Consider the following 12,795-nt stretch of genomic DNA (forward strand, 5'->3'; position numbering starts at 1 on the left):
TTGACTTGGAAAGATGTTTTTCGATGAAATGGTGGGATACACATAATGCACTACGGATCTTTTAATATCTGTAGCAAATTTCATGGCAATCCATCAAATGGCTGTCAGCACATTTTCCTCTTAATGACAAAAATGTCACCCGCACGGCAGCATGAGATAAAGTAGTTATCCATAAATGTCACAACAACAGAAGATCCAGGAACATACATGATTTTCAAGATTGCTTTTTTCTCATAAAAGCGTCCAGGGTGCTCACAATATTAGCTCAAGTCGAGCAGCCAGCCTTAATATGTGCTCAAGGTTATATTAACATTCAGGTTTCATTTTACCTGACAGCATGTCCAGTCAGACTCTTTGATATTATAGTAGGCTCTGCTACTTGTGAGCTTCCTGCTACTGTATCTTCACATTATTATGATTCCTGTGGTTTTTGTCAACCACCTGAGTCAACTCGAAAGTTGCAGGGATGGCTGGATGGAGGACAGAGGGAGGGTCTTTGTAAGTTGGGTGTTGGTGGTTGTGGTTATTGTGTAAAATATCCATGACATGGGTTTCTTTTGAGGAAGCCACTCCACACATATCCACTCCACTTTCACTTTTTTTCTCACTGTGGTCTTTTCCTTTCTTTTTTTTTTTCTTCATCCTGCCTCGGATTGACAAGATGAACAATAACATTTGATGTTAAATATTCATAATCAGACACTGATGATTACAAACTGTGCTGGTGTGTCTTGAACTGTATTTTCATCTGTCATTCACCCACACCCCCAAACAAAACAGATACTTGTGGTTTTAAGCTGCATGGGTTAAGGAAGCAGAAAAAACAATTTTAGCAACAAGAGTGAAACTATGGAGCTGCAGGGTGCTGATTGCTCAGCAGCAATCTCCTGAGATAAATTCATGTTTCAGCACGTCTGCTTCAAAAGCAAACACCATAGCTCTCTACAGTAACTTTCTGAAAAACATGCCCCTGTTTTGAATCAGGATCTTGTTACATTTCTTCACTTCCTGTCTCAGGGAATTTATTGGTGAAACTTAGGCAGCCCAAATGAGGAGAAAATAGATGCTGGCTCTCAAATTTCCTGCATGCCATTAAGTTAGCAAAGTGTTTTAAGAAGCCTATTTGTAGCCATTTCTTGTTATTGTTATGGCGACCGGGCTTGTGTGTGCCTGTAGTTATGTGTGCCCAGAGATAAGAACGGGGGAGTAGCATTTAAACTGTCATGCAGACATAATTTGCTTTCCCAAGATCATTTATTCATGACTTGGAAAGGCCAGCTATTCACCTAGCTCTTTACCCACCTCATTGTGCTGTCAGTGTTATTGATGACGTGACTGTATTGTGTCTGCATGCTAATTTCCTAATTCACTGTGTCCCTGTTGTCCTTCAAGGTACCCCTGATCTTTGGTTTTCGGTTGAAAAAGTGATTACGTTTATTTTTTGTTGATATTGCTATTACACATGTATCATTGACACACATGACATACAGATCATAAAGTATAATGATTAGAATATAAAATATAATAATTAGGCATGGTTGGCATGCACATCTAAAGTATATGTACATTGTAATTCAACAGTTTGTAATGATGGCTGTTTTTCTACTTTATTCCAGGTAAGATTCTGTTCAGAAGGAGCCACATCAGAGATGTTGCGATGAAAAGACTAAGGCCCATCAATGAATACTGCAGGGTGAGTGAACTGAACAGTACAGTGCTTTTTAACCTATAAATCTGCAGCATTAAGTGCTGAAATAAACATAGAAAGTGCAGTTGTCAAAGGAAAGAAAAGAACAAGTATCCCACCCACGCTGTATCAACTTAGTCATGAATTAGAACATGGAAAATAGTCTTTTTATGTCCTCTGTGTTTATTTGAGCACCACCATTTGCTGTTTCTTTCAGCACATTCAGTATTACACCAAGGGACCAGACCAGACAACTTATTTAGGTTCCAGTCAGTGTCTTGTTTTGCACTATTTCTTGTGAAAACTCAAACAAAAGACCTACATTTGTCAGGTCTTTACCCTACTACCTACACTTAAACCATTTAAGAACAACTTTGACTAAAATTAAGCATATACGGAAAGATTTGTGTAACAACAAGATTCATACATTTACATTTTAAACCCCTCAGCGCAAACGTTTGTGACAGCAGGGATCAACCCTGCTAAGGTGTCCTCAGAGCTCCCCAGGTGCTCTACTGGAGATTCTGTCCTCTTTGCAAAAGGAATTGCACTACAGGAATACTTTTCTCAAGAGATCAGACGCCTATAAGGGAAAAGAACATCTCTGTGCAGTCAGATGATAACAGGATGTCATCACCATGCCTAAATGTAGGGTCAACCCTACTGATCCCTATAGCAAAGAGAATTGGCAAATATACTTGTATGTTTGTGCTGTTGGGTTGCTAAAGTCAGGATGACAACATTCACATGTGCTGTAATGTGTTGGTGTTTTCCAACTTGAAATACTGCATCTCATTCCATCAGTTAAAAAAAAAAAACAACAAAAAAACAGGATGATGTAAAACCTGTGCATTATACAGTCCATTACATCGCTTTTTACCAAAGAGATTAATTACTTGGCCTCCAGAAAGGGGGTAAAAATGCAACTGTACATTCTCCACCTCCACTGTAGCAGAAATACAACCGTAAAACTGCCAATAGCTTGCAACTAATAGCTTCCATTTGACAGAAATGTAACCACTGCAACCTAAATGAATACATCCTGACTGACGTTCAGCTTCTTAACAAGTACGTTTTCTTTACTCTGATATATATTTAAAAAGTAGTTTAAGGATTTTTATCATAGTGGGATTGTCAACAGTTTATCTGCAGTAACCAAAAAGTGTGTCTTTTTTGCAACCTAGGGCCATGACTTTTTATGATGAGACATAAAGCTGATATCTTGTCCACAAAGTTGCATGATTTAAGTGTGAAAGGATGCTAGAAAGATGTTGTTGTATCTCCAGTTGTGGTGATTACTGTCAGCAGAGTTGCGCCAAAGGCAAGGAGCTTGCCGTCGCTGAGCTTGCTCCAGTCAGCATATCCACAAGTAGGCTGTGTTTTTGCTAAATTTTACAGACTTGCCTCAGGGCTCTAAACCATATACACCTCCCTCTGTCTCTCTGAGAAGTAAAACAAACTTCTGACTTGGCTCGTACTCACACCCTCTTGTATTTTCAACTTGTTTTATCGTTGGGTTGCTTTTTCTTCTCCATCATTATCATAAACCCATCGAAACTACTAATTAGTTTCTAGTATGGAATTCATTTGCCGTTTTGTTTTTCTGCATGAACACCACAATTCATAAGGCTTCAGAGTGGAGAGGAAAGCATTTACGTATGATAAACAATGAGGACTGGAAGGGCTTTGTGTCATCTGGGGTTAAAGGAATGTACAGCTGGTGTAGGCAACATCTTTAACCACTTATGTGAAAAATAAGGAGTTTTGGGGGGTGGAATGAGTAGAGTTGTTGGTTCCTGACTGAAGGTGTGGATATTTATGGGACTAGCAGAGCCGATGTTTACATCAGTGGTGTTGTTACCTGTTGACAAGTGAAATGGTGTTGTATTATTTCAAGTTTTACCAAAAATTAGTAGGAATTAGGGCTAAGGGATACTGATATGAGAGCATTATGTGGAGTAGAAATGAATGTACCATTTTGCGTTTAAATTTGAGCAATAGGAAAAAACTCTGTTATAAACATTGCATTTCAAAAACAGGTCAAACATTCTCTAATAGCATCATACAGGTCAGATCTTAGAATTCATAGGACGTAAATAAAACCTATTGCGTTTAATGCAGAAGCAAATTCAAACTTCACAGAAAGAACCAAAATAGCACTTTCATCCACCCACACATGTAGTCAGGTTGACAAGGTGAAACTTCATGTTTTTCTTTGGAAGAGCTGAGTCAGCCCTTCTGTTACACAGCTGAGGCTTCAACCTGACTCATATGGAATTTCCCTGGTTGTGAAGGCTTATGTTTTTATTCATGTCAGGAAACACAATCACATAAAAGAAAGAAGAAGAAAAAACATGGAATTACGGGTTGTTTGCCTAAACCGTAAGTAAAACTGCTGAGCGTGGACCCTTGTTGAACTCACACTGCTTGAGGAAATGTATGGCATTAAAAAAGTACATTAAGTGCATAATAAACATGGCCAAGTTTTTGATGCTCTTGTAGTTCTAGTTTTAATTTTTTTGCAAAACCCTGTCATTTCTGAAGCTATATTCGCTGCATATGTGTACATGTGAAAAGATACTTTGCACAAATAGGGCCACAGAGTACTGTACCTCATGAGAAGCAGACCTTTCATTTCCATGACATATTTTTCCTTGGAGAATACATGCACATGCACGCATGCGCACTCACTCACACACAAGCAGCCACACACAATTACCTTAATGCGGCCTCCTGTAAAGAACACCCATAAAGTCCATTTGCCGTAATGTACCCTGAGCCTCCCTCCTGTCTCCTCCCTGGGGAGAATTGTAATGAGTGGAAGGGCCACAGGCTGACACGAGGAGGGAAATAAATCCAAGGAGAGTATAGCCAGTTCAGGATACACTCTGACCTCAGGCACAGTTCAGAATTCTGCATCGCAAGACATAGATAAAGCTGCTGTAAAGCTGGAAACTTTGCTGAAGCATAATCATCTTGTTTTTGCACCATGTATCAGCAAACATGGGTACATTTGCATTTCATATGACTTTGCAGCTATGCTTCATCCATGGTGCCTCTCTTTTCCTCAAACACAAGCTGCTGGCATGGACTTGTAGTCGTAAGTATGACAAGGCAGGTGCAGCGCATGGGACAAGGACACTTGGGTTGGGTCTTTGGCTTCCATTCCATATCTGTCAGCCATGACGTTATATCAGTGTGTGTCAGAGAGTGCGAGAGGTAGACTCTGCTCCGTTAAAGGACAAAACTGAAACACTTAGGAGTATTAAAATCAGAGGTAAGGGCCAGCAGAGGAAGCTTGATGGATAGCGTTGAGCTTTGCTTGCCAACAAATAGAAAAGAAGTGGCCCAGCTCCGTCCGTCAGAACAACTGCCAGCGACGACCCTGCTGAGACTATCTCTCTTACTTCTGTCTTCTGGATTGGGGCATCAAGCTGTTGAGGTGATTATCTGTTTCACTGCTGCCCTTTAGAGGTTTGATTGTGAGTGAGTGAAAGACAGAGTAGTGGAAGCAGACCAAACACAGACTGGAGAGAATGGGGGGAAAAAAATGGGGCTAGAAAATAAGACGTGTGCGATGACATGACTAGCTGGCTGTGAGAGAGAGAGAGAGAGAGAGAGATCATACTAATAAAGAGAGAACTGAATGTGGCTGTTCGTGTTTCATCTCCAGCCGTGTTGTCAGAGCTCATCTCTCTGCTGCGAGTGATCTTCCACAGAGGCATAAGATGAGGGTGGAAGGTAGGAAAGACAGATCAATGAGCAGAGCTTAAGAGCAAAGAAGAGAATAGAAACAACTGGTATGATTGAAAGACACTTCAGAAACACAGCAGAAAATAACTTACTTTACTTACTTGTAGCATCACCGGGGATTATATTAATAAGGACAGGACATAAGGTATGATAAATGATGTAGACAGTTGATCATAGAAATTAATTAGACTGTGTTGTTCATTTGTAAAAAATGATAAACAAATTAGATAAAACCAATCGCTCCATACATTTGTAAACTGTACCACTTATCCCTGCACAAAAGATCATTCTGAAAATGCCCTCAAACACTGTGAACAATGTTTTATTGTCTTGTTCTGTAACATCATGAAGACCAGTGAAGACTATAGTTATCCGTAGTTGATCTCTGTACGTACTCAATTGATTGTACTTGTCAGTTTGTGTGTTATTATTAAGTTTCCGGTTCTTTTTTTTGTGCATGCAGGCCCTCATTCAACTGCCAGTTTACATCTCCCAGTGCGAAGAGGTCAGAGTGTTTTTTGAGACCAGACCTGAAGACCTCAACCCACCCAAGGAGTAAGTCCCACACATGGACACCAAACACACCAAACACACATCTCCTCAACAGGACAGAAACCCTCAGGCACACATACAATAGCACATCATTGTTCCCCTGGCACATGCCATGTTACGTCCTGCCAGCATTTAACCTCCATTCTGCCGGTAATGAGCATTCATTACACCCTCTAATGCATATGATTTCATACTGTTGCACTACTTCCTGTTGGGTTTTTCAAGCAAAAACACATGTAATTGGGTCCTTTTCGAACGCTGAGTTTGCATTTCAGCATGGAAGCTGCAGAACAGTTCAGCCAACAGGCTCCAGACAGCTGAGACTGCATGGCTGCTCTGAAGGCGTGCGAACCTGCTTTCTTGTCTCTTGTTAAACTCACTCAACACATTAAGCGTCATATGCAGCGTTGACAGTAACTATGTTCCAAAACTAAGACATCAGTGGGCAATGAATGCCAGGATCCAACACACGCTTAACTTCACACACAAGCCTTGGTTACAAATGCGTTGTTATTGAGGTTACCGGCACCTTCAGGGCAGCAGGGGTTACGGATGGCTGGCTTCAGAGAGAGACCATAATGCGGGGCTCACATTTTGACCCTAGAGATGTTTTTTCCACCAACAGCTGTCAGCTACAGCATTAGTTTTAGCCTCTCTGTCGTCGCATACTGATGGGGGGTGTTGAGAAGTTGCCTCAGCGGGGAGGAAATTGAGTTGATAAGTCCTGTAGCATATGCCGGGAGTGCATGTAGGGCCGGCAGTAAAATAGCACATAAAAAAGAGGGTGGCTTTTTCAGTTTGGAAATCTGGGTCACTTAAGTGAAAGACAAAACTGTTTCCTAATCCCTTACAACGAGCTTAATATTATACTGGTACAGTGCACTAATGATATGTAATGATATCTGATCTATTGCTGGAGTCAGATTGTTAACATGTTACGATCTTCTTTACAAATGTACTATATTTATTAGTTTATCAGTATGGATGCACTACACGAGCACTGTTTCTTGTTACAGCATGGTTTGATATTAATCCGCCTCAAAGGCTAATGTCTTTGCCTAGTTGTGCATTGATGTAAAGCTTGACAGTGACACGAAACTTGCTATTCACAAAATTTAAAAACATAGTAATTGTGTCCTAAGGCTTTTCCCTTCAGGTTATAAACACACACAGGCCAAACATCTCATTTGTCCATTATCTGTGTGTTGGTAGACCCTAGAGCTTACCGTTGTCCCATAAAAGCTTTACACTTAGGCTGTGGTAGATGCTAACTCAGTAGTAGAACACAGAGAAGCCTCTAGTCACCATCTAGCCACCACATTGTTACTGCAGCAACTGTGTCATGTGTGTGGGATTCACAATAACTTTGAAAAGGGCAAATTGAAGCCTTCTCATGTCAGATGTATTCATAGCCGATCGTTTTTTGTCTCCACGATCTGTCTGGACTTCAGTATTGCAGTCGATAATTTGATCATGGGAGGCCCAACTAGGGATCATGACTGATATTCGTTTACATTTTTCAGCTCTGGTAGTGCGTTAGTTATTGGGATTTATAGCACAGTTTCTTCTTCGGTGGCTCAGTCAGTATCTCCCTCTAACCTATCTATCTCTAACTCTGCTGCAGCCTCCTCCCCTTTGTTTTCATTTTGCTTTTGAAATTAATCAACTGTATATTGCATCATCATTGGAACATGTTCATAGCTAAATGGAATGTTGCACATATCAGGCAGAGACAGACCGACTTACCCGGTGAAGAAGAAAATGTACCACTTTCAGCAACAGTGGCCAGCGTGGTAGCTGCCCATGCCGGCTGCAGGGGCAACAAAACAGGCTTGCACAATCTCAAAATGTGGTCACATATGTGAATGTTTTGGTCATAGTCTGGAGCCCTACATTTATTATCCAGTACTAAAATATATATTTATCCATACTCATAGTGTGGTCAGCAAGTGTGTGTCTCTTTCATAAATCAATTGTCCTCTCAGTCCCTTGACATTTAAAGTCAGTACATCTGCTCATCAAGTGAAATTGTTTATTTTTGGAATCCTTTTTAGCACTATGTCCTTTTAAGTTTCCCTTCAGCCTCTGTGTACCTTTTTACGATTGTAGTAAAGTGTTCAGTTTATTTTTTTTGACACAGAGACGAGACTATGAGATATAAAGTTGACATTCGCTGTGAATCATTATGTGTGTGGGACAGTGAGCATCTGCTGTCTGCCACAAGGTTTTGATGTACACGGCATGGGTTTTAAAATTCTAGACTTTGTGGGTTTAATTATTATTTTAGAACATTTCATTTCCAAAAAGTTAGCGAAAGACATTTTCTACATAATTAAATGTAAATGTTTTTGCAATATTTGCATTCATCATCTTGATATTTAGCAAGTGCCTATCAGGAGTGACTTAGACTGAGTAAGCAGCTGGGGGTTCTTGTTCAAGGACAATTAACAGGACACATAGCTGCTATGGGGATTGAATGTGAAATGGGTGCTTGTAACAGCCTGCCATATTGTCATCTATAATGTGGATAGATTTAATGTCACTTTGAAGTGTGCTTTCTGTTGCAGTCAGGTACTTTACTGAGCTGTGATATTATAATCAGATTTTTGTGAATGTGTCACTCCAATATTTTACATTAACCTTCTCTAACCATCCCATAATAATACATGTGTAATCAGTATCACTGAAGTCGATTTGCAAAGTAATGTAAGAACCCTACTTATGTTGTTAGATATTTTCGGAAAACCATATTTTTTGCGCTTACGACTGATTTAAAACTGTTAAACAAGACTGAACGTTTTACACTTTAAATAATTACGCTATAAAATGGTGGTAAGTACATTTACTTAAGTGTTGAGCTTAATTAGAATCTAATATTTTTCAGTCATACTGTAGTGTATCAATTTCACAACACCCATACTTTAAATATTAACATTTTTACTGCAACATTTTTTTTTAATGACAGCTATAATGTTTAGTAAGTTTGCAAAATAATACTAGTTTATAAAATATAGTGAATCTTATATAGTAAATAAAATTAAATATATGATATGATAAAGCAATAAAACATTGCTTAGACTCGAATGCATCCACAATATTAATTTTATGACAGTACAATATATTGTACTAGATTGTTTCCTGATGTTATTTCTGTAGTTCCACTTATTGTAGTCCGTGCTATGCTTACTTTGATAGAGGAACTGAAAACGTTTCCCTGCAGGAAATTTGCTTGACAGTTTTATTTGCACATCTTGTCAAGAAAAGTTAATATTTGTGTCCTCTTTGATGTGGAACATCTTTTGGCTGTCTATCAGTTTTATGATTCAAATCAGACATTTTCTAAATGGCAGTAAATGTCTGATACCAAATGGACAACATGTCTGAAAGAATGTACAGCCTGTCAGTGGACTGTTGATCTGTATGTATAGTTTCTGACACCTGGACTCTGTGTCTCCTGCTCTCCTTTGCTTACACACTTACTTCATCTTCTGTCCTCCCTTGGAGGAGGTTGCCAAGGACACATACCCTCTTGCTCCTCATACAAACCTCAAGCATTTGTTGGAGGAGGCAGGGAAGAGAGGGAGCATTTGCTTGAGGTGGATGAATATAGGAAGGACCTTGGTTTGTCTTTATTGTAATTGGATTACTGCTTTCTGCTAGTGCAGCCTGTTGTTTGGCCGACTGACAACAAGACACAGCAGCAACTGTAGGAGAAGATTTATCATGGCCTATAAATTTACTGCACTGAGAGGGACATGTTAGACTTTCTCCTTAAGAGCAACAAGGAGGAGAGAAAAAGGGAAGAGCGGCCTAAGAGGGGAAAACAGGAAAACTTAACTGTAAAGAGGAAGCACGCTACATGGCTGCAGAGCCAGAAGAGACGAGTTAGAAAGGAAAAAAAATCTGTAGAAAAGAGGAAGTGTTGCAACAAGGTTGAGACAAGAAAAAGAAAAGTAGTGGAGAACGTAAGGGTAGAAAATAGAATTTGATGGGGGATCAAGATGGAATAGGAGATTGATGGAAAGACTGAAGAGGTCATAAAATGAATGCAGAGGGAAACTGGTTTAAGTGAGGCAGGGTGGGCATGGATGGAGAGATTTCATTAATCACTGAAATCACTGCTGAGTCTTATGTGATATAGCACTTGTTTAGTCTGAAGTTTGGCTTCAGGTTTTTTTTAATTTAACCATCCACACTGTAAAAACGAACGCATGTTCATCTCACTAAACTTTTTCAATTAATCTGAATCAGAAATGGGCTGCAAGGTGGCGCAGTTGGTTAGCACTGTTGCCTCGCAGCAAGAAGGTCGCCAGTTCAAGTCCCGGGTGGGGCATCTTTCTGCGTGGAGTTTGCATGTTCTCACCGTGCAGCGTCTCCGGGTTCTCTGGCTTCTTCCCACACAGTCCAAAAACATGTTGATTGTTGACAAATTGATTGGTGATTCTAAATTGTTCATAGGTGTGAGTGAGCTTGGTTGTCTGTCTCTAAGTGTAGCCCTGCGATAGACTGGTGAGCTGTCCAGGGTGTCCCCTGCCTTCGCCCTAAGTCGACTGGGATAGGCTCCAGCCCCCCGCAACCCTAGTGAGGATTAAGTAGTGTATAGATAATGAATGGATGGATGACTCAGAAATAAAGCTTTGCTATTTGCAACTAGCAATAACTTGTTGGTCCAACAGTCTGAAAGTGGACTGTTTCACGACTTTAACCTTATTAGGTTTATTCTTATATCCAGGAGTAATGCAGTAGTGGCCTCCCTTTGTCTTCTGATGATCTGTGGCTCCTCAGTCTCCATCTTTCACTCGCTTTATTGTCGACAGTCTGTCTTTCACTGTCTGTCTTTAACTAAACCTGCGAAGCTAACCAACCGTGTGACGTCATCGGTTATCATACTCTGAGATGGCAGCACCCGTTGGAGAGAAGACATAAAACAATCTTCTTTTTCCTTTTATATTCTTACGTTTTTCGTGGTTGTTTTACACCTTCTGAACACAGTGGAAATGTATGTAGTGAATTATGCTAACTTGACTGAGTGCTTTGTTTGCCCTTTAAACCACGTTAGATCATAAACAACCGGTTGTTTACCATTGAAAGGTGCATCAACAGGGTTTCTAAACCCGTATTCAAGGGCTGCAGGGCATCTATTGGGTTTCCTTGAAGAAAAATAAGTCTTGTAACTACAACTTCTCAGTCCATGTTATGATGACTTGAAAATTCTTGTTCGGGCAACACTGATAAAAGTTTGTTGGAACAACAAGTTCTTATTAGTTGCAAATAGCAAAGCTTTATTTCTGAGTCAGATTAATTGAAAAAGTTTAGTGAGCTGAACAATCACAAGTTTTCATTTTTATAGTGCAGGATTTAGAACTTAGAGCGAATACACCCATGTGGTCTCCTGCAATCGAGTCTCTGGTAGATGTGACCTCATTTGGCTTTCCTCTGTTAAAGCAAACCTGGTGTTGACATGATTTCTCTACAGTTATAGTTTGTTATCCTATTTCTAATGTCACTGGCTGGCATATGTAAGTTAAAATTGAAATGGACTATTCTGGTTATGTTGTTTTTGTACCCAGCCCCAGAATGACATGAGGTGGGAGGATTCATTTGATCTCTTACTAAAGTAATTAAAATAATCTTGTTAGACCAGGGATCCAGGTCACCAGCTATGTGGGCTGCATTATATGACCCTGGTTTCACCTCAGTAGAAAAAAAAACAAAGCACACACTTACATTACACACACATTCTTTTAAAATGACCAGAATCCTCGGTACTGCTTTGGTTTGCCTGCCTGGGTATTTCTTTTTATAGTGCATTAGTGGGCACACTTATGGGTAAAGATTTATTGAGACTTAAGTCTTCACAATTAACAGTTCCGCCGATCGAACAATGCTTTATGCTGCTGAGAGTATTCGTGTTGATGCAGGGAAACGAACAAGGAGTAGCTGCCAAGGCAAGGAAAATGATCATGGGAGATGAAGGAGTGAGTTGAGTAGACATGGAAGACGTGAGATGGAAAAAAGAAAGCGATGGAGGGCTTTAAAGTAAGAGAGCAATATTTAGATAACAAATAGCGAGAGACAGGGCAAGTGAGAGAGTAAAATGCTGAGCATGAGCCACCAATGGCTTTTTGAGGCATCTGGTCGTTGAATCAGCTCCTGACTGCTGCTGAGGAGTGATGGTCTATTTATCTGGCTAATGTCGAAACCAGACACAGCAGATGCTGTATTGAATTTAACATTAGCCCAATTTTTAGAGAGATATCAGCTATCTAGAGGCTCTTTTTTCACATTGGCCTAGACTGGAGAGAGACATAGATGAATCCTTTGCTCCTCTGTTGCATATCAATAGATTTAAGAAAATGTTAATAATTATTGTTAACTCTTGGAGGAGCTGGAGTATTCAGTGTATGTGTTGTGATCCCATAACAAAGCTTCATACCCAAATCTTATCAGATTAAATAAGATTTATCTAAAAAGCCACATTAGTGCCAGGAAACGAAGGAAGTAAATGCAGAAATACAATCAAGCCAATACCTTTTTAAACACAAGATTAAATTCCTTGCAGTGAAATATAGCTTAAAAAAAACAGAAATCACTGAAAGTAAGTCTGATTCACTAATCAGGACTGCTGCTTTTTGTTTTAGAAAATCCGTGAGTTGTTGTGAATTATTAGGCATTGATATAAGCATTTGTTAGATCAGGAGCACCTTCTTGCTCTGCAAACTCATTCCATATTTCGCATCAGTAATTTGATGGTTTCCTCTCTTTAACAGGGAACCCATTGGAAAGAAGAAGTCAGGTAAGAC

The 12,795-nt window shown here is 39.8% G+C and overlaps 1 protein-coding gene across 2 annotated transcripts in view; it reads left to right on the forward strand.

The window, feature by feature from the left end:
- sh3pxd2b (SH3 and PX domains 2B) overlaps positions 1-12,795 on the forward strand; it is a 41,514-nt gene that overhangs the window by 18,039 nt on the left and 10,680 nt on the right. For both annotated transcript variants that reach the window (XM_008298349.1, XM_008298356.1), the window contains exons 4-6: positions 1,617-1,693; positions 5,904-5,995; positions 12,763-12,788. In XM_008298349.1, the coding sequence (XP_008296571.1) occupies positions 1,617-1,693; positions 5,904-5,995; positions 12,763-12,788 (195 nt within the window). The remainder of the gene's footprint in view (positions 1-1,616; positions 1,694-5,903; positions 5,996-12,762; positions 12,789-12,795) is intronic.

This window comes from Stegastes partitus, unplaced genomic scaffold (genome assembly GCF_000690725.1).
Source record: "Stegastes partitus isolate 25-593 unplaced genomic scaffold, Stegastes_partitus-1.0.2 Scaffold28, whole genome shotgun sequence".
Classification (NCBI taxonomy): domain Eukaryota; kingdom Metazoa; phylum Chordata; class Actinopteri; family Pomacentridae; genus Stegastes; species Stegastes partitus.